At 41.3% G+C, this 22,031-nt stretch overlaps 2 protein-coding genes across 6 annotated transcripts in view; one reads left to right on the plus strand and one right to left on the minus strand.

The window, feature by feature from the left end:
* The window catches only part of rtn3 (reticulon 3), a 34,717-nt gene extending 23,919 nt beyond the window's left edge, over positions 1-10,798 (minus strand). Inside the window, exons 1-2 of one of the 2 annotated variants that reach the window (XM_067579662.1) lie at positions 10,517-10,798; positions 3,307-3,354 (exon numbers count right to left, since the gene is read on the minus strand). In XM_067579662.1, coding sequence (XP_067435763.1) covers positions 3,307-3,354; positions 10,517-10,607 — 139 coding nt within the window. In that variant the 5' untranslated portion in view covers positions 10,608-10,798. The remainder of the gene's footprint in view (positions 1-3,306; positions 3,355-10,516) is intronic. The other variant, XM_067579663.1, reaches the window with a different exon arrangement.
* On the plus strand, positions 10,276-21,920 carry men1 (multiple endocrine neoplasia I). 4 transcript variants are annotated; one of them, XM_067579660.1, is made up of 10 exons: positions 10,276-10,351; positions 13,620-14,102; positions 14,227-14,435; positions 14,607-14,735; positions 16,284-16,324; positions 16,440-16,527; positions 16,849-16,985; positions 18,861-19,005; positions 20,181-20,354; positions 20,642-21,920. In XM_067579660.1, the coding sequence occupies exons 2-10, from the start codon at positions 13,667-13,669 to the stop codon at positions 21,161-21,163; spliced, it is 1,881 nt and encodes a 626-aa protein (XP_067435761.1). In that variant the 5' UTR covers positions 10,276-10,351; positions 13,620-13,666; the 3' UTR covers positions 21,164-21,920. The 4 variants fall into 4 exon arrangements, with proteins under 4 accessions (XP_067435761.1, XP_067435758.1, XP_067435762.1 ...); XM_067579657.1 differs by lacking the exon at positions 10,276-10,351 and adding an exon at positions 12,050-12,214; XM_067579661.1 differs by lacking the exon at positions 10,276-10,351 and adding an exon at positions 12,315-12,418.
* The last annotated feature ends 111 nt before the right edge of the window (positions 21,921-22,031 follow it).

Genomic DNA, 22,031 nt, shown 5'->3' on the forward strand with positions numbered 1-22,031 from the left:
TTTGGACTCTACACTGTGAAGACGCAAAGATCAGAACCTAACACGAAAGATTCACGCCTATGTAGTTCGCCCTTGGGAGCGGATGACTGCAGTGACTTGACTGAAATGACCTGATTTCATGATGTAATTTTGCCGTTTTAAATGCTGCTGTGACAGAGCTGTATTGCAAGACCTTTTGCAATGCAACCTGCACAAGACACAGACACACAAACCAGACAGAATTCGCTGTCTATTTATTTCATATATTTCATTTCATTCTACTCGTTCGTTGATCAAGAAAACGTGGCCAGTGTGTGGACAGCCAATAAACCTGTCAGCTATGACCTGCCAATCATACTTCTGTACTTCCTGGTTTACACAAAAGTGTATTGTAATTAAACTTCAAATATTTCTGCCTAGAAAATCCAAAATAGACTGGAAGCTTTGTAGTTCTGCACAATTTTTATTTCAAATACAATTTAAAGTAAATGATGATTTAAAAAAAATATCTAACTCAAATACTTTGCATTCATTGTTGTCGTCAGTTACTTCTCCATTAGGATGTGTTAACTGCTGATTACAACAACATGCAAATTATGTAATGTTCTGATACCAAAATGGTGAAAAAAAAAATGCCATGAGTTAGGTAATACTACTGTCTCTGTGTGGTTAATCATAATTATGTCCACTATGATGGCAGGGCCCCCCTTCCAGGCCATGTGGCCCCTGGCTATCCTGGAGGCCACAGAGTTCCAAAGATATTCCAAGCAACTGTTCCAACAATCACATGATCCCTTTCAGCACCAATGATCTTCCATGTCATTTTCAACACCCAGCCTCAAGCCATCACGACAGGGAATTGGCAGCTAAATTAGGAGGTGACCATCAGCTGCTCAGCTCAACCTGTGCATGCTAACATCCACCTATTTGACGACAGCTTTACTTAGCAAGCACTCTTCAAAAAAAAAAAAAAAGGTTTGACTAGTTGGTCAGGTTAATGCAAGGTTCAGATTTTTCCTACTTCAAGTGAACCTTGCAGTGTTAGCCGTGTTGTCAGCATGATCCCATGACCCCATCCCCTCCCCTGCCACTGTATAGACACAGACTTTTCCACTGGTGCCCAACTGACTGGTCCACTTTGTTTTGGTTAGGACTGCCACCTCCCCTGCGCCACAATACAATGCCTTGTTCAAACTAGGCCACATGAATGGACTTTCCATCTCGCCAACAGCGTTGTAGTCCCTTGGCTCTGTACTTGTAAACAAATTCCGAAACAGCTAGTGCTCTGAGAATATGGCCATGGATGTTTAGAAGACCCGGGGCTACTTGCTTTGAACCTAGACTACTTCCAGTGGGGCTATAATTCAGGAGTGGCTTTATGAACATGGTTCAGATAAAGCTGTCAACAACTTTGCTTGGTGATAAGTCATCGGTCATGGAACATCTGCCAAATCAGTAGCCTTGCATGTCTCATTTATGTAATCTGCTCTCTGCAGTAGGAGGTGTGTGATTATGTATGTGGCTTGGCTATCAAAATTATGTGTTTTCCAGTTAGCAAAAACCTCTCTCTACTCTGAACATAAAATTTAATTCATGGCCTTTGGATCAGTATATGAGATAAAATGATCTTTTTCTGTAGACTCTCAAAGATGACCTTTGGAGTTGGATGTTGATGTTTGACACTAGCTGAGCCACTTCCATTCATTAATGGAGACTGTAAGAAGCAGTTGAAAGCTCAGAAAAAGCCAGTACATGGTCCTTGAGCTGAGATTATTTAATCACAATTCAACACTAACTACAATGGAATGTTTAAAAATCACACAGGAACTGGTTTAGTTTAGTGCACTGAAATCTCAGGCATTAATTTACTGGTAAAACATGACGCATGAACCAAGTCAGTATCTTTCCGGAGAGGAGGGTGAGTCAGTAGGAGTTCAAATTCCGCAGGGTGCAGTAATGTCCTGTCATAACTCACTAGGTTGTGGAGTGAATAGGTTGGATGTTTGTGACATAAGTGTGTAGTGGTAACGTGTGACTAAGAATACTTTGTGGCTCATGTTATCATATAGCCTCATCTATATCTATCCTAATATATCACTATCTAACAAACACTACTTTCACAGTACTGGCTACCATTGATTCACACAAGTATAGACTTCTAACACTGATAAAAAAAAAAATCACAGCTCAAAAAGAATCTGAAAATAAAGAAGCAAAACTGGTCAAAGAAAACCTACTTTTTAATGCTCAAGCAAAGATGTGAGACATGCACAAAAGCTTACAAAGCCATAAGCAGATAGTGGGGTGGGGTGGGGTGGAGGTGCGAGTGAGCAGCCACAGGCGATGGCAGGCCCAGGCCACTGGGCAGTGGATGATATCTCCAGTGCCACTCTTCCTCCGGGGCCCGATGCTACTGGGGGCTGAGGGGGGAGCTCGGATACTAGGGCAGAAGGAAAGGTAGGACCACCCCCTCGGGACGCCAACCTGATCCATTTTTAGGTTTCTGCTCTTGCGCACACAATGTGAACTTGAACTTCTCTGCTTTCTTAAAATAAGGTGGCAATCTTGGGATTATCTTGAACCTACAGTGAGTGCTGCTGACCTAAATAATGCTCGCTAGCAGGCGGTAAAGACTGAAATGGATCAGATTGCTAGCAGCTGCACAGGCAAGGTGTTACGTGTCTAATAATACAAAGTTTTGATTTGTGCTGTTGACTGCTGGTGATTTACGCCAATTTGATCACCTCAGGCAACTGAAGCACATTAGTCTTTACACCACGTGTATAAATATCTGTACAATTGCTGTTGGTTGAGCTTCTGCTGCTTAGACTATTGCTATAGATAAATACATTTCCTGCAGCCTTAACGATAACCTAAGGACGAAACCTATCAATATGTCAAGGTGGCAATCTACGGCATGAGCTAGAGAGGGATGATCTCAAGTTGAGGCAGGGGTTGGGGGTGGTTAAGGAAATTACCAATGCCATATGTCATTGAAAAGAGGAGGAGCTGTGCTGCCCGGCTAACTTACAATTAGTGCAGCAACTGAGGGTCAGCAGTTGGAAACAGATGGGATAGCATGACATGGTTTTAAAGGAGGAGGGGCGAGTAAAGACCAGTGGAGCTAGGGAAGGAGCTGGGGTTAGGACTGGAGTTCATTATGTTATTGTTTTCTCTGCAGGTTCCTTCTATTTTTATTGGACTCTTACTAGCAGGAGAGGGGCACTAGAAAGAGGGATGAAGAGAGCGGAACAGCGGCAGGCCAGCGAGAGAGTACAGGACAGAGGGAGAGAGCAGGCGAGCAGCGTAAGAGAACCATACACTTGCCTTGAGGAGACTGAATGAGAGATACAGGCGAAGAGGAAAGAAAGGAATCTGAAAAAATAAAGAGGACAGAAGAATGATCATCCTTGAAGAAGAAGAAGAGGAAAAGAACTACTATCCGCTGCACCCATTCAAAGGCATTTCAATAAAAAAAGAAGAGTTAACTTATCCAGCCTTAACAACTCTACATGCTACACAAAAACTACTTACTATAAAAATACTAGTTTACACCAGACGCCCCATGCATTAACTCTTCATGTTCACTCCAATAAACCTACAGTCACTTTAACACATGCACTTATATTAGCTATGCAGGCAAGACCAAGACAGAAAAATAGACAATGTACTATAACAAGCATCAGGCAAAAGCACTTCTCACTTTGCTTCAGTGTTGCTGTGAGCAAACAGAAGTGCGCCCCACAAGTTAACTACAACCAGCAGACCGACATTTCTTAAACTTCTATGGTACTTTTCTCACGGTTTATGTTGCTATGCTAGATGCCAACAGAAAACAAACATTTTGAGCGCGCTCTGTTGCTAACCATATGTGGTCAGCCCTGTGCACATACTTTTGGTCTAAGGCTGTTTTTCCTGTTTTGTTACAATGAAGGAAAATCTTAATCCTGCAGTTTATAATGATACTTTAGACAATAGTGCACTACCAACGTCATGGCAACGGTTTATGTTTCTTTCCCGTTTCAACAGATCAGTACCCCCGTGTACAAAGCCAGATCCTTGAAGAAATGCTTTTCCCAGTTTGGTGTGGAAGAACTTGACTGGTGTGCACAGAGCCGTGACCTCAGCCCCGTCCAACACCAGCCAGACCTCAGCACCCAACATCAGTGTTGGACCTCACTAGTGCTCTTGTGTCTTGAGTGTGAGCGAATCCCTGCAGCCAGGTTCCAACATCTGCTGGAAAGCCTGAAACCGGCAGATTAATGAACATGGTGTCACATTTTTACGTATTACTATCAAATATGTGTGGAATGCTCAGCTGTCCACATACTTTGTTAGGCTGTCTGTTTCATTCTGGCCACATAGTGTAACTCTACAGCCATTTCTTGTGAATTTCATGTGAATGTTTGAGAACATTAACCGTCTCCATCTGCGTGGAGAGATGTCATTCGGTGTTCAGGCTTCATTCTCTGTCATTAGATGGGTGAAGAGAGAAATTCCTTGAGTGAAAAGTAAAGACTGAAGATGTGTGTTTTAGGTTTACTCAAGGCAGGTGTGGCTTCTCCCCTTCAGTCCAGCTCAACTGGACTGTGTACAAGCTGGGCAGGTTGGGGTTGGTGTGCCCTTGCGTTGCAGCATTCCTGCTCTCAGATTCACTCAGCTGATACCCTCTCAACACACCGCACCTTCGTTTTATAAAACCACAATGCAAGCTCTCCATCTTACTTGTTTTTCCACACTTTGTCGGAGGCAAACTGGTGTCAAGGCAGGAAACAAAAAGCACCAGCCAAATACTGGTAACAAGTGGCTGGTAGATTTGCTTCACTCATAAGCCAAAAAAAACAATGGTTATCCGTTGAGTGGCTGGTAAAATATGAACATTCACTTCCCATTTGTTTGGTGGATGAATAAACATAGATAAATCGACACATACATAAAGTTACGCCACAATAATCAAACAAAAAAGTATGTAATTATGGGAATATGTCTGTAAAATGCACTCTGACTGATGTCAAGTTGTGGAAATAAAACAAAAATGCACAAACATGGAGATCTAAAGAGGACGGCAAATGAGTTGAAAATGTGTGACAGAAGAAATACATAAGACACATTGGAAACAGGTATAGATGTAGAAACATTCAGCCAGAGTGGAGTGGAGTATAGAACAGTTGTTCCATTTTTTAGTGACGGGGGTTGTGAGCATGTATCCAATGTTATATTATCACCTTATTAAGTTGTTATTTAAAAAAAATATCAGCAGACTGTTGCCTACTTATTTTGGAGTCATGTTACAGCCACTGTATGAGTCCAATATTCACTTCCCCTCTAACTGTTTTGGTGTCCAGCAATTCCTGAAGCTGCTAAATGCTTCACTGTGTTCACCAGCTAGTCACTAACTTTCTCTGTCTGTGGTTAGTACAGAGCAGGTAGTGTACAGTCAGCTTATCGAAGCTTTTTATCTAAAAACAACTGCCTGATGCTGCTACATGTGCAGCTGATAAGAGTGAAGGCTTGGAAAAGCAAAACTATGAGCTGAAAGGTTAAAAAGCAAAAGGAACCTGCAGTGCAGAGTGGATCAACTACTACTTCAAATATTGTTTGGAGCAGCTTTACACAATGCTTTATGACACTGTCAGAATTTTGCCGCTGAATGGGTTTAGTTGCCAAAGCTCAAAATCAATCATTGGTGGACAAGTCACACATTGAGATCTAGGATCACTGCTTTGGATTGACATCTGAAATTTTTACTGTTTCTCTCATGATAGTCAACTTTTCTCTCAGACATCCCAAAAAAATCAGAATGTAAAAAGGTGCCTTAACTGTGGAAATGATCATTTTGGGTGAAGAACATCTCTGGGGGGGGAAAAAGGTTAGACTTAGGGCTGGGTTTAAAAAAAAAAAAAAAAAAAAAAAAGCAGTGTGGACAGCGCACTTCTTGCAGCGTGGTGAAGAGTAAGGTTAGCCATCAGTCCAGAGCAGCAGCAGCAGCCTCACACCAGACGTTACACAAAGCTAGTTTTTGTATTTTATGATGCGTACCACCTCACCACCACACTCTCTGCACTAAAAAAGCACTATTATTATCTGCTCAGTCAATATTCGCTGACTGTAGAGTCTGAGGCGTTGCATTATATAATGTTGACTCCTGTAGTGTGTTGGTCATGTTAAGTAAAAAGTACATTAAGGTAACTACTTTTGGGGCCAATTTGATCGATATTGAATCGAAAATCGGACCTTGTGAATCAGAATGGAACGGGGAGGTCGGTGGTGATACCCGGCCCTAGTGAGACTGCCTTCATGCAATCACAATCTACATTCTGAATACCACGCTTCCTCTGTATTAAATATGTCACAGGCAGACATGGGTTGGAAGCCAGCTTTGTCACGGCTGCCTGAGGCCTCATGGGCTCATCTCTTGGTAGGGTTGCTGGTTTTCTGCCATGCCTGCCATTCCTGTCGTGGTGCCCCAGCTATCCTTTACCATCTACCCCTGAGGGCTATTTGATTGCCTCTGTGACCTCGGTGATATGGTCCACTCCAGCGGGGAGTGGAGGAAGGAGAGGGCGTCTTGGCAAGCCGAGTGGAGAGAGAGAGAGGGAGAGAGAGAGAGGGGGGGGGGGGAAAGAACTCCATGTTCTTTGAAGCTTTGCTTGTGTGCTTCACTTTCAAGTGTTTAACAGGGAGAACGTATATCAAGTAAGGAATCAGAAGCATTTAAATTCACTGAAATCTGAAATATAAGTTCATTAAACAACATTGGTGAGAATGATATGAGAATGATAACAACTTTGAAGAAAACAGAGTACTTGTGTCCTGCTTGTAACTGTGAAAGAAAAAAAGAGAGTGGAGCTGTGTGTGACTAATTTCAGAAAACTACTAGCTAAAGTAATTGGAGCCGTGTTAAATCATCTAAATGACAGAATGTTATGTAAAGCAACAAAACTTTAGGAAAAGGACACGGTTCTCCTGTTTTCTAAAGGGTATGAAAATACTGACATTCAGTGAAAAGTCACAGATTAAACGGTGGAGTTTGGTGCCTCCAGTAATATAAAGGTTAGTTAGTAGAACATTCCTATAAGAAAATGTGAGCACAGAGGCAGCTGTAACACTGAACAGTCTGACTACTCCTACAATCTCACCAAATTCAAAGTACCTTTTACAAAAAAATGTTCCGCCGGAAAACACTTTAAACTGTTTTTTTTCCTGCTTGTGAGATTATACGGAGGATTATGAAAATGGATTCCAAGGCTAACTTCCCCTGAATATCTGATGCAAGGCAGTTTGAGAAATGAGGTCCTCATTTTGAAGTGTGCCACTTCCTCTGTGACTAGTGTCACTCATCAGTGAGCGAGTCGAGTGGAATGGGCTCAGCTGCAGACAGAAGCTGGAGAGGCTGGCCGGCCTTCTGGTGGCTGTGACATTCAAGTACAGAGCACTATAAAAATACTAATACTACAATAAGAGCTGGGCGATATAAATAAAAGGACTGTAATGATATATTTGACAGGCTACTTTGATAAGTCATGTGGCAGTGTTTCAGGGATGTCAGTTTGGTGTTTTCAGAAGATAAGTACAATTGATGAGCATGCCAAAGACCAGCATAAACAAATAATGGCTGGTTGCTAATACAGGCTGGGTAAAACACATTAATTAATTCATTAATTAATCCAATTGTTCACATGATAAATTCAGATATTGTACATTCCCACAGCACTAATGACATGTCATGTTACACTCTCATCTTCTCTTTTTAACAAAAATACTATTTTTATTCACTAATAAATGTTAAGCCATTGTTAATGTAAGTTAACACTTCCTGTACATGTTTCAATTTAAAAGCCTGTCAGAACAGGGACAGATGATGTTTAACATGTGGCAGACTAATGTGAAACATCTGTCCAAGAAGTGATGTTCAGCAACTTTATGTGATCACGACAAAAAAGAAAAAAAGAAAAAAGAAAAGGAGAATTGACTTTAAACAATGAGTGAATAAATAACAGATCTCTGTTGTCCTGATGGAATTAGTGCTGTGGAAATGTATATTATGCTCAATTTAGCAAGATAATTAAACACGGAGGGAGTATTGAGTTTTTCCATTAACAGAAAATTAAAAGCAGGAGTAAATTAACAGGGAAGCTTCTTGCTAAAATATGATAAAAATAAACAAACAGGGGAGTTAGGCATTAAGGCGTGTCTCTGATATCAGCCTGCTTCTCTCTGCAGCTCCACAAAATAAAAGGCCAACATTTCATATCTCATAGTTTGACCACTTATCTTGCACTTACTAGACATTTTACTAACACATCATGTTTTCATGCTGCAATCACTTCATATGGAATGACTGTTCAAAGCAACACAGTGAAGCTTTTCAAACATTCCTGCTTAAACACATTCAAAATATTACTGAGAGATTCAATCAATAATAAACCAGTTGAGTTCTCCTTTCAAAATAAAATTTCTTTATTTTGTTGGTTTTATTTCAAATGAATATGGCTCTATGAGTCCATTCACTAAAATACTGATATTTCCTTTGCATAAAAGTTGGAAAAAGTAATCCAACTTTAACAAATATGTTAAAAATATCTCTGAGTAGGACCCCTCACATCTACACACAGTCTTTCCATATGATGTGAATGCAGAGTTAAATGGCCTAAAGCCCATATTTTTCAGGTGACTCAGCAGTGCTGGAATGACTAAGGTTTGCAGAGGGCAATGCCTGTTATCTGTTGTGGAATGTTTAAATAAACAATCATCATTATTCTAAATTTGGTCCAGGCAGCCAGAAAACTATTTTCACAGCCATGTTTTCTGTAGTTGTGCTGCTTTGCCATGGCTGTATAAACCACTACTGTTTTTTTTTTTTTTAAAAATGTCCTCTATGTTCATTAAAAAAAACTCAAAAAGTAGAAAACTCCAGACAGGGACCTTTTTTTTGCATGTCATACCTGTCTCTCGCAAAAGTGCCAAAAATAGTCAAACAAAACAAAACAATAATAACATAATGCACCAAAATTGTGTAATTTGCTCATGGCTGCCAAGTTTCTGGGACAAAGTGGAGCTATCCACAGTTGCTCACCAATATAATAATAATAATTATTATTATAATTTGTTCATTGTTGTCATAAGTGTTTAATCATACTATGCATCCCATGATGGTAAGCATGGAAATAATCTTGTCTTGAAATCTCCCTGCATATTTGTAGATTTCTAAAAAAATGAACTTAATTTTTGCTTTCCTTTGTGATCAGAACTTCAAGACCAAATTGAGTCTCAGTGAGGCATCATGCGCCACACCCTGCCACATCCAGTTGACGCCCATGACCACATGTGCCATAAGTCTACAAAGCCTACAATCCTTTAGATTAACAGAACATGGCTTTGAAGGATTTTCAAATGGCTCATATGTAGTGACTGATTGAGCCGTGGAGCTCAAATCAGAAAGCTTAATACACACCCAAACAAACAAACACACACTCACTCAGTGATGGTGAAGCTGCCACTCCCTCATACACAATAACCTGTCTATAAGGCCCTGGGGGACAACACTAGTCCTTTGTTTTAACTAGACTTACCTAGTCAACCTGAAAAACTAAAAAAAAAAAAAACACATTAATAAGAGTGACGACAGTAATTAGACAAAAAATGAATGATAGAACTAAAGCTCTTTGCCATGAGGTTTTGTCCTGGGTCTGGTTACCATTACCAAGACGAGACAAAAAAGGGCAATGCGCCTTTAAGAGGTCCTCCCTTCATTGGCAGTTGCCCAGTAACAACGTATCTGCAGTGCAGAGCATCGCAGCATTTAGCACTGATAACGCTTTGTCACAGCAAATGTTGTTACAAAAACTCTCATGTAATGTTTATTTACTCATTAACAAACATGCTCACATCGTTGAATATGACGTAAGACTATATTAACAATCATTTGGATAACGTTACATATTCAAATTCGGCTTGTATCCAAAGCACTACGCAGCACGTATTTTAATGAAATGTCTATTTTTCCGAATTAGCCCCGCTAATGACGTTAATCATCAGCAATCTTATAATTCTGTGTTTATTGCGACTGGCCGAATATACTGCTCAGTTAATTGTCTTACCTCATGCTCTACCACACTGGCTAACGTTACTACATATATATCCGTTTATTAGCATGGCGACACAATACTGACACATTCATAAAAGACGTTTTGCTTGGCGTTATCGCCATAAAAGACAGCTGAATATAAGGCATGATTGGTAACTTTAGCCGTGAGACCGGATATGTTGACTACCACAGGTGTTCCCCATTATAGCTGAGACAAGCTTCAACTAACCACGTACAGGCTAACTACTGACAACATAAAAGAAAAGGGTGTCTGCATTACAATGGGTAACGTACAGCTCTAAGTTGAGTTAACGTTATGGCGTTACGGACTCAACGTAAACCTATGAAAACATTAATGAATCTATTAATAAAAACAAAAGACACATAGTATAGTCATTAATGGTAAAATTAACAGTAATATAGCTATCTTAACGTTAGGCTTTTTCTTACCGGATAGCTTTGATTCTTTGGCAGCAGAATTGTGTCCATCGGCAAACCCTTGCGACGATGATATCTGGGCGGACTGAGTCATTGGATCCATTTTACTTTAGCTTCAAAGCAACTGCACAAAGGCGATGTTGTCTCAGTTAAAATAGCTTTAAACTGTCCTTTGAAGGTGTATATGACGACTGACTTTCCTCAAATTTCCCCAAGAGCGGGACTCGGATCCGCACCTCAACGCAAACACCGAGCACTGAGACAGAGATGGAGGGAAACAAGGCGGACTATGGAGGAGGGGAAAAAACATGTCGGGGGGGCGGCGGGCGGGGGGTGGAGGCACGTTCACGGTCCCCTGTATGAACTCCCATCTCACAAATAGAACTGATCCCTGCGTTCAAATACAATAACATACAAACATTAAATTAGTATAATTGTCTTTACTCGTTGACTTATTCTCCATACCCTCTGCCTTTAAAAAAATACCTTTTAGCAACACTGATCCAACTGCATTAGACGGAATGTGTCGCATTGTTGAGCGGCTCATAAGCCTGTTTTAGACATTTTCGACAGCACATGAAGGCAGCAGGAGGAATATTCCTGAACACAAGACATAAAAATAAGAAAGACTTACTTAATCCCGAGAAAAATTGAAGTGTCACTACAGCACCGTCCAGCACACATCACACACAACATTAGAATGAAATAAATTAAAATTTAATAAAAAAAAAAGTTGAATGAAAATAAAATAAAAATAAAATAGAAAATGTTATTATTATACATTGTGCAATAACTATATACGTAGCATATGATAAAATTAGAGTAGTGAGATAGATAAAAAAAATAGTATTAGTCATCCATTGTGCAAATGGTCACATAGGATATAATGAAATATGATTTAAAAATAAAATAAGAGTAGAATTATTATTATTATACAGTGCGCAATGTGCAATAGACACATTGTTATTATTGTACATTGTGCAGAACCGTAATACATGTATATATTTCTTAACCAGTCGTGAGTTGTTTGTGGCAAGGGGGAAAAGCATAGGGCGGAACACATCAGGGGAGGAACACGCTATGTCATACCTGCTCTGAACAAAAAGTGGCATTTTGTACTTCGTCGATTAGCTGTTATATCAGTGGAAGGCTCTGTTAAAGACTGAATTTCGAGTAAATGTCACCAAATTAATTCTATTAAACAATTAGGCAAATATGAGTTAACTGGATTAACTGATGTTAGTTGGTTGGGATACAGCCAGGTACAGCCACGCTTTAAAAAACTGTTGAATAATGATGGACTTCATTTTTACAGCACCCTTTTATACAATGCTCAAATTAATGGTTTTACTGGAACCTGTTTTCCATTATGTAATGTTTACCTTTGTTCCATTTTGTAGTAATTTTTCACATAACGGCACTCTGCTGCCCTCTGTTGATAGTGTTCACATATTCACATTTCATGAACTACATTTCCCAGCATACATGAGAGGAAACCGTATGCGCAGTGGGTTAGATCTGCAACCATAGGGATGGGTCTATCCGTGTTTAACTGCGCTTGTGTACGACCTACAAATCGTTATGAAATCTGCTCCAGTACGCATCGTAGAGATTGGTTACACACCCCGAGTGACTTTCGGGCAGACTGAACTGCGCGGCAAAAGAAGGGGACACAAACAAAAACATGTGGCTGAGGCTGTGAGAAAACTGGTACGTAATCTCTTGCACATTGGTCAGATTTGGCGTCGATAAGAGGTCAGAGTGAGTCGGTGTTGCGGCATATTGAGGCGATATATTTTGTGAAAGTGCTAGGTAGATAAGCATTATCCAAAAGTGGTGAGTTTAGCTAACTAGCAGCTCGTTAGCTCGTTAGCTCCTTCTGACTACAGCAGTCATTCATCCAGCGGCTCTCAGGTTGTTTATCTCAACGTCATTTCAGCACTTTATCTCACTTATTTAGACAACTTAGTATGCATTTGGCCAAGTAATACCAATGGCAAGCCTAAGTAGGCAGCTAACGTTAACCTAACTTAGTAAGTTAGCTAGTTAGCCTATGTCTCCAAGTCTTGCTAGCAAATTAATTAACTTAAGGGAGTATTTCGGTCTGCACTGAAAGAGTCTAAGTAATGTTACATGCGATGTGGCGGCGACATGTAGGCGTAACGTTATTAGTTGCAATCACAAACCTCCATCAGCTACTATGTACATGCTAAGCAGTGGGAGTGCCCCGCCCACCACAGCGCCATATAGCCATGTTAGCAGCATTGATGTAACTACGTTACACAACGAGCCCAGCTGCTCAGCCGAGGGTCACTCTGCGTTTCATTTGTTTAACCTGCGGCTGTTCTCATGAAACGGGCGGAATGAGGTTTGATGGGATTATAAACGGCGCGTTTATTACTCCTGACAGATACTAGAGGACAGTATAAGCGCGGTTAAATGTGTGACAAAAAATATTGCTCTGCTTATCTGCACAGGACACACTTGTGTGTAACTTATGTAAGTAAACAGTCTTCAATATGGTAGAGCTGTTTATTTTATCTCGGGATGAACATACTGAGGCAAGCATAAGAATAACTCGCACAACGAAGAGTGATTAAGTTTTTAAAAAATAACCTGTATTCATACATAACAGTTTTTTCTATGCAAAACTAATTTAATCCGTTTACTGAATAGTTCTGAGAGCAGCCTGTTATGTATTTACAACATATTACTGAGTAGGATATGTTGATGTATTTTAAAGGGGAATTTTTAGGATAGAATCACAAATGTCAGAATAAATCTGGCAATATTCTATACTTCTTTTTTAATTTATCTCATGAAAAGAGCAAAAGCAGTAATTGATTATTGTGTGTGTATCCAAAGCCTGATATATCTTATTCCTCTGTGCAATAGAGCTCTGTTGTTGTCAGTGAGTCACACTGTTACACATGTTCTTTCATTACCATTAACACACACTGTAGTTTACTTTGACTCAATCCCACAGACAGACAGTGAGTAGTGAGAGATGCACTAACATATTGTTGGTTTTGGCCTTTTAATGGGATTTGTTGACAAAAAGAGAAATAATACCAGTTTTGATGTTGAGTTGAACTGACTGCTGTGTACCATTCAGTACTGCAGGTGAGGAGAACATCTGAGCAGTGACTGACAGTGGACATCATGGGTTTGCACTCAGCCCAGAAGAAGCACTTTCCCCTGCGGGGGATCGACGGCGTGGTTCAGATGTTTGAGGCTGAGCTCCACAAGTCTGAGCCAGACCTGGCCCTTCTCTCCCTGGTCCTGGGCTTTGTCGAGCACTTCCTGGCTGTGAACCGGGTCATCCCCGTAAACGTTCCAGGAGTACGGTTTGAACCACTGGAGCCGGACTGTCCCAACTCCTGTTTTCCCACAGTGGAGCTGGGCATGATTTCAGCACTGTACGAGCGCTTCACAGCACAGATCCGAGGAGCAGTGGACCTGTCCCAGTACCGAAGGACTGCTGCAGGGTCCAGCAGGGAACTGGTGAAGAAAGTGTCAGACGTGATCTGGAACAGTCTCAGCCGCTCATACTTCAAGGACCGGGCCCACATCCAGTCCCTCTTCAGTCTTATCACTGGTACTACATTCCACATATTAGAAGGAAATCATTTTTTATGATGATGTTATGAGGAGTATAGTCTTTGATCAAACTAAAGGTAAAGTCAAGTCATCTAAAATAAGTCTTGTCAAATTTGAACCAGGTACAAAACTGGACAGCTCTGGGGTGGCGTTTGCGGTGGTGGCTGCCTGCCAGGTGCTGGGTCTGAAGGATGTCCACCTGGCGTTGTCTGAGGACCACGCCTGGGTAATCTTCGGCAAAAACGGCGAAGAGACGGCTGAGGTCACCTGGCATGGAAAGGGTAATGAAGACCGACGAGGACAAACAGTCACAGCAGGAGTCAATGAGAAGGTGAGGTCTACCTTCAGCTTCCTAGCAGTAAACTCCCCCCTGAGCACGTCAAGAGACTAATACATTGTTGAAAGATCAGGAACAGAATACATACTGTATGTGTAGTGCATCATATGTAAGGTTTCACATGGCTGTAACCCTGTCCTGTGTGTGTGTTTGTGTCACCCTCAGAGTTGGCTGTATCTGAAGGGCTCCTACATGAAGTGTGACAGAAACATGGAGGTGGCCTTTATGGTTTGTGCCATCAACCCCTCACTGGACCTGCACACAGACAGCTCTGAGCTCCTGCAGCTACAGCAGGTGAACATGCAACACGTAGAGTCTGCAGTGGGATGTTACATATTTATTTTTCTTTTTTCTTTTTTTTCTAACGTCACACAAGACATGGAAAGTTTCAGTTTGACAGTAGATGCTGGAGGAAGCAGTGAAATAAATGTTAAAGAATTCTGATGTACTTATGTAGCATAAATGATTGTTTATAATATATTATACCCATCATCTTTGTCATTTGTCATATAGTAAGGTGCTTACTATATGACAGGTCATATAGTCATATAGTAATGACAAGTCATATAATAATATAGTAATGACAAGTCATAGAGTCATATAGTAATGACTTTTTTTGGAAATGGTAGAAAGAGACACGCCTCAACAGGTGTTTCCGCTGTGGCCTCTTTTGTAGTTGTGGTTTGGAGCTGTCCTTCCTGTTCTTGGAGCTCACTTCACATAAACTGCAACATGCAAACTGTGACTTTCTACATGAGATCAATTACTTTCATGTTCATTTTGACATGTTTCCCTCATCAAAACAAACACCGTACTTCTGTCCGATGTATGAACATGTATGAGCACTGTAGGACATAAAAATGTACCTGCTATTTGTGAGTGACAATCTTTTGTCACCACCATTTGCAATCTGCATTCGGGCAGTCTGACCTTATTTGGCTGTCTACTGATCGCTTTCAGCCATGTTGGAGCTGTGTTAAATTACTGCGAATCCAAACCCAACATTTCCTGCTGCTGTTGCTTCACATTAAAAGCTTTCAACTGGCCATCTAACAGGAGGCCAAAATTACCAAAAGGAATAACAATGTGTTCCTGTTAATTTTCTTATTAATTAAAAAAAAAAAAAAAAAATATATATATATATATATATATATATATATATATATATGGATGCATTTGGCACTGTTTGGTCCGCAGATCAGTTTTAAATATCACAGGGAGGAACAGTAGAAGGTGAAAAAAGCCAATTAGACAAAGAGCTGCTGGCAGTGGCTCTTTCTGTTAGAGCAAACCAGCACACCTCCAACACACTTTGACCTTTGAACTTGGCATGCTGTCCTGTAAAAAATCATTGGTGATTGTTACTTGCGGCTCAGCTCAGACCCCCACTATCGGAAAAAAACGATATTTCTCGCCAAACAGATGTTGGCTTGTTAAAACAGTTCAGTTTGTGGGATTTCAGAGCTCTCTGGCAGATAATACCAGATCAGTGTGTAGCGATGAGGAGACTAACACTCCTCAAATTACTACTTGAAACAAACATAAATATCACATTTCCATCACTGTTTGAGGTTCCACTGGTGGTTGTTTATCTTGTTGAGCCCTCTTCTTCTATAATAGTATAATAGCACCTGACTGGAGAATTAGCACCATCTACTGCTTATCTCCATGAACCAACTCCTAATATTCACACAACACGCATAAATGAGCATTTTCTTTTGCCCATTATCTGAAAATTTGGTTAAATGTATGATATATTTGGATGGAAACATAGCCAGTGACTCCTAACTTCTTTATCTTTGTTGGAAGCTTTTTCATGATCTGTCTTCTTTTTTCAAACAGAGACTCCTCTGGTTGCTGTATGAACGAGGAGACCTGGACAGGTGAGTGTTCGTTGCTGTAATGTAAACATGTGATTCTCTCTGAAAGTCTCACTGCCTGCCCGTCCACTACAAAGAGTTTGTGTTGAAGTCCATATCGTCCTGTCCTGTATACCAGATATCCCATGGCCATGGGCACTCTGGCAGACCTTGAAGACCAGGATCCAATCCCAGGCAAAGAGAACCCTCTGAAAATCCACCTCCAGGTAAGTTCAGCGATATGTTTTTACAGGCTCCAATGTTGAACTATTCCTTTTAAAATATATCAACAGGAGACGCATTTTAAAACCTTTATTCATTGTCAACTCAACTTACAACTATTTGGAAACAGTCATATGAAGCAGACATGCACTTAGCAACCAGACAGAGTCAGCTCTACTTGTCAAGAACTGACACTGACCGTTGAATTACTGTACTGGTTATAGATGATCCAGTGTAATGATGGTGCTACAAATGCTTGTTGCATTTGTTTCCATTTGATCAGGATGTTTTATAGGAAGTGTGTTCCTGTGCTCTCTCTCTCTCAGGCTGTGAGTTCTGCTCAGAAGTACTACAACAACGAGCACATCTACCCCTACATGTACTTGGCTGGTTTCCACTACAGGCACAGGAATGTGCGGGACGCTCTGAGGGCCTGGGCCAAGGCAGCTCAGGTCATGCAGGAGTGAGTTCACACTGCTTCTTACAGGTTCACAATAAGAACTATAGGACTGTAATTCCTTTTTTTGTGATTATTTTTCTTTATTTAAGCTGCCTTCAAATGGAACTTGTCAGGTCATATTTCAAACTGGGAAGATAAGTACACAGTATTCTTAGGCTACATCCACACTAATACATTTTTGTTTTAAAAACCTTTGCTACGTTTACACCTAGTGTCCACACTACTCCGCCATTTTCAAACCGCTAAAACGGAGACTAAAACGCTGCTGACCCTGTTCTAGTTTGAAGAACTCAGGGATTGTTTTATTCTGGACAGGCAAGCGATGAAAACGATGACGCTGACACCCACATTTGCTTCCTGATTGGGTCTTATCAGGCACAATATGTCCTTCCCCGATTTTTCATGCCCCTATCACATAACCCTTTTCCAGAAGAAAACAATATTATGCTACTTCCAGTAAAAGTTCCACCTCGGCGTCTGTCCAAGCAAAGAAATCTCTGGTCTTACTTTTCACCATTGCTGTTCTTCCTCTGTAGTATTTTCTACAACTTAAGCACAGCAGAGTAGACTATCTGCTTCCTGCTTACACCGGCACACGCTGTATATATGAATGGTCATGTGATGGTCATGTGATGTACGTTTTCAAGTCCTTTTCATACATGCTCCCCATTATGTAAAAGTGATTAATGTGACTTCACATGTTAGTTTCATGTATGTATCAAGATGATGATCTTACAGGTCACACCAAGAAACATTCCTCCAACACTCCTAGGGAAGCAACCAATGATTAGTTTCATTATCAATAAATCTGTCAGTTATTTTCTTGATTAATTAATTAGTTTTTGGTCTGTAAAATGTCAGAAAACGATGAAAAATGTTGATCACTGTTTCCCCATGATGATATCATCTAATGTCTTGTTTTGTCCACAACCCAAAGATATTTACTGTCTTCGAGGACTAAAGAAGATACCATACATACAGTACCAGTTCTTTCTCCTCAAAGCTTCAACTGCAAAACACATCTTAAAAGTCATCAATGATGCAGCTTATAATCAACTTATAATCATCCAAAAGCAGAGCCTCAAGCAGCTGCCTCACTTGTTATTTCACCAGACCAACACTAGATGGCAACGCAAGCAAACCTATTGCTAGCTGATGTGACTCACTCTATTAAAAACTGTGAATAACAAGAATTAATCAGGCATCTTATCTTAAAACAGAAGTATTAAAGTGAAGTGAAGTGAGGCTTGGAATTACAGCTCTGGTTGAGATTTTTACAATGCAGCAGTTTTTCCCCACTCTGAATATGTGGCAGCTCCCGATACTGACACATCCACCACAAAGAAGTCCAGTGCCAGTCAGTCTGAGAGGGTGCGGCGGTTCAGCCAGGAAGAGTCCAGCTCTGCATCCTCGCTCGCTCTCCTCCCCTTTAAACACACTGTTCACGAGCAGCTGCTAAATATACCACCAGACGACACATTCCCTCCCCATCTATCAGCTTCCCTTTCCTGCTCCCCCATTGTTCTTCAATTTCAGCCTTTTCCCTCTGTGCACCATTTACAAAGGAGAAATATGTGCGTGAGCGCATAACAGTGGATTCTTTGTAGATTATGCAGCGTGAGTTCATTTCTTGTCATGTCTGGACTGCTGGAACAAGCCTCAATAAGTACATCAACATGCTACAGGTCCACATTACACCCTAGAAGGCTTTAAATGGTTAACCAAATGGTCTTAACTTCATGTTGTAATGGCTGGTTGAACACACACACAGTAGATGAAGAAACCACATCCTAATCTAAGGCGTATTTTGTGGATTACATTCAGGCTTTCTCTCTTCTGATCCTAAAAGTCTTTCTCCTCTGTCCACCGCTCCTGCAGCTATAACTATTTCCGTGAGGACGAGGAGATCTACAAGGAGTTCTTTGACATTGCAAACGATGTTATCCCCACTCTGCTGAAGGAGACGGCTGCTGCTGCAGAGAGTCCTGGGGAGGGAGGAGAGGGAGGAGAAGGAGCTGATAAGGTGGGCATTCCCTCCAGAGGAGGAGGTTCATACAGCAGATGAAACTCTCAGATCTGCTTTATTTTATAGTAGGATCTTTTTTTTTATTGCTTGTCAGTGGAAAGAAAAACATTTGAACTCAAGAACTCAAGGGGAACTCCACTGATTTTCCACATTAGTGTGTGTGGAGTACTACTGCATTTGTGAAAAAAAAGTAGCATAAAGCCTCTGAAATGTGATGAATTGCCTCAAGTGATGTCATTTGAGTCAGCGTGGGTTGGGGCTGAAGACTGAAAGTATGAAAATGAAAAAAAAAAACCTGGGCGTGTGGAGTTAGAAAGAAGTGAGACCTCTGTAGCTCCTCATCTCAGCTGGAAGCAGGATAGCAGCTCCAGGATACATTAGCCGCTACTAGCATAATACACCTGAATGTCCAACTGAATTTTTGGCGTTAGAGTTGCATTGTGGGAAATGTAGGAGCCAGGTTTTGACAAGGAAGAAGAATGCGTGGAATATGAAAGATGCTATTTCTGGGTCAGCTGCATCGACTTATATCTTTTCAGACACCGTCTTCACCTTGTATTTACCTGTGATGTGTATCTGGATAATGACATCCAACCACAGGCCTTTGCATTTACACCTGCTATTACTAAGTGTTCTGGTTATCATCATTCTGCAGAGGAAGAGCTTATCTGTAGCTTTTTGACAGGCAGCTCAAGACAGCAGGAAGAGGTGGAGTTAAGTGACCTTTCGACATGTAGGGTAGACAATAATCTCCTCACCATACAAACATAATACACAACATATCACTTACATATCCAGCTAGATGAGAACATGCCCAAAATACATGAATCACTTCTTCAATATCATCATAATAGTTGTCTAAACCCCATCTGAGAAGCATGTGTCTTTTTGGAGGGATCTTTTACAGATACAGATATTCTCCTGGTATCTCTTGGAGTCTTGGTATTATTTCAAATTTTTAAAGCTTACAATCAAAATAATGCCTATTGGCAGTATGATACATTTAATTTGAAGCCATGTGAAGTCTAAAAAGAACATAAGTGTTAAATAATTTAATGTCAAGACAAGAATGAGGCTAAAATGTACATACTGTGTTGTCATTTTCAAGCCAGATGTGTTCTCTCTGAGTTATTTTGAACTCTTCCCTTTGCATCATCATCATCTTTCTTCAGGAGCATCCCAAGCAAGCAGCAGCCCTCTCAGCACTCCAGGACCCAGAATGCTTCGCTCACCTGCTGCGCTTCTATGACGGCATCTGCAAATGGGAGGAGGGCAGTCCCACACCAGTCCTTCATGTGGGCTGGGCCACCTACCTGGTCCAGTCTCTGAGCCGCTTTGATGCACAGGTGAGAAAGCTAAAATAGCTCTGCTTTGAACTTCACAACAGCTACAGCCAGCACAAACACAGTGTGCAGGAGCCAGGTCACATGATGCTTTAGCATTTTACACATTTCTGTTAGCTACATTAAGGATTTCAAGCAAATTGTAAGTTAAAGCTACCAAAACTAGTTTTTGTTTGGACATGTGAAGGTTTTGTTTCTTTCTTCTTTCTTAAAAAGCAGGAAATTAGATTTCCAGACTTGCACTGATATCCTGTGTGTAGCTAAAACGTGTTCACGTCTGATTCACAAAGGTGCGTCAGAAAGTGTCCATCATCATCAAAGAGCTGGAGTCTCCGGATGACGACGACCAGTCCAGCGAGGACCCTCGGGAAGGCCGCAGACGAGGCCCCAGGAGGGAGTCCAAGCTAGAGGAGCAGGGTTCCTCCCCTCTCGCCGCTCCCACCTCCCCGGCCTCCCAAACCGCAGCACCAGCCCAGCCCAAGAAGGTGGGAGAAGGAGGGGGCCGCCGTCGCTCCTCCCAGAGCCTGAGGGGCGGAGACGCCGAAGGAAAACCCAAGTCCCCCAGCCCGGACTCGGCGCCCTCGCCCTCGCCCCAGCATCCGGCATCCCCCTCCTCAGCCGGCCCCGTCGTGGCCTTTCAGAGCGAGAAGATGAAGGGGATGAAGGAGCTGCTGTGCGCGGCCAAGGTGAACTCCAGCGCCATCAAGCTACAGCTCACAGCCCAGTCGCAGGTCCAGATGAAGAGGCAGAAGAGCACACCGGCCGGGGATTACTCCATGTCCTTCATGAAGCGGCAACGCAAATCACTCTAGACATTCTGATTGTTGTAGGAGGAATTCTCAAGACCCTGAGACATACTGTGAACAGAAACACGGACACCTGATTAACCTCGCTTTTATTTGTAAACCCTTTTTACCAGTGTTTTCATCCAGAAGTCCCGCTCAGTCAGTATCCTCATAGTTCCTAGCAATATATTTGACTTGCACAGATGATCTTAAGTTAAGCATCACATATCAAGTTTATATCAAGCTAGAATCAAACTGATTTTCTGGGAGCTGCCTCGTGTGATCGATTCGTTACCGTTCACTCATGATTAGTTAGTTTTTTTTTTATGGGCATCCAGTTGCACACTGACCATTAACTTCTCATTGACTTTCATGTGGATGTTTGAAGCCAAAGTAATGAGGATGACCAGAATTCAACGTACAGATGTGTAAATATCAAATTGTACTGTTAGGAACCTGTTCATGACTGAAGCCTTGGAAGTGAGTATTTTTAGGATAGTTACTGTGTAACATTGTCCACTTCTGCTATATCGACAGCTTCTTTCTTGCTAGCTCTATGTTGCCTTACTTTGCCTTTGTTCTTTTCTAAAGTAGGTGGCCTTTAGTTTAGAAGATAGCTGAGCTAGGCCTGATTCTAATGATTAGAGAAGACCAGAAAGACCATGCACTGTTGACACGGAGCCACATTAGGTGGTCCTGCTACATCGTATTTGCTTGATGACTTGTGGTTTTTGTTCTTGTTTTTTTTGTATCTGCAAGTAATAAAGACCTGATGAAAATACAATGTGATGAGGTCTGATGATGTGTCTTATATATATATATATATATATATAAGGACACAGGCTCATAGGTGACACATCTGCAGGCAGAGGCTGCACACTGTAAAAAAAAAGAA

Source organism: Thunnus thynnus, chromosome 22 (genome assembly GCF_963924715.1).
Source record: "Thunnus thynnus chromosome 22, fThuThy2.1, whole genome shotgun sequence".
Classification (NCBI taxonomy): domain Eukaryota; kingdom Metazoa; phylum Chordata; class Actinopteri; order Scombriformes; family Scombridae; genus Thunnus; species Thunnus thynnus.

Excerpts from the sequence above, each read along its gene's own strand:
- men1 (XM_067579660.1), top strand. The coding sequence starts at position 13,667 with ATGGGTTTGCACTCAGCCCAGAAGAAGCACTTTCCCCTGCGGGGGATC. Across the intron at positions 16,325-16,439 it reads GAACGAGGAGACCTGGACAG|ATATCCCATGGCCATGGGCA; the intron begins GTGAGTGTTCGT and ends CCTGTATACCAG. Across the intron at positions 20,355-20,641 it reads TGAGCCGCTTTGATGCACAG|GTGCGTCAGAAAGTGTCCAT; the intron begins GTGAGAAAGCTA and ends TGATTCACAAAG.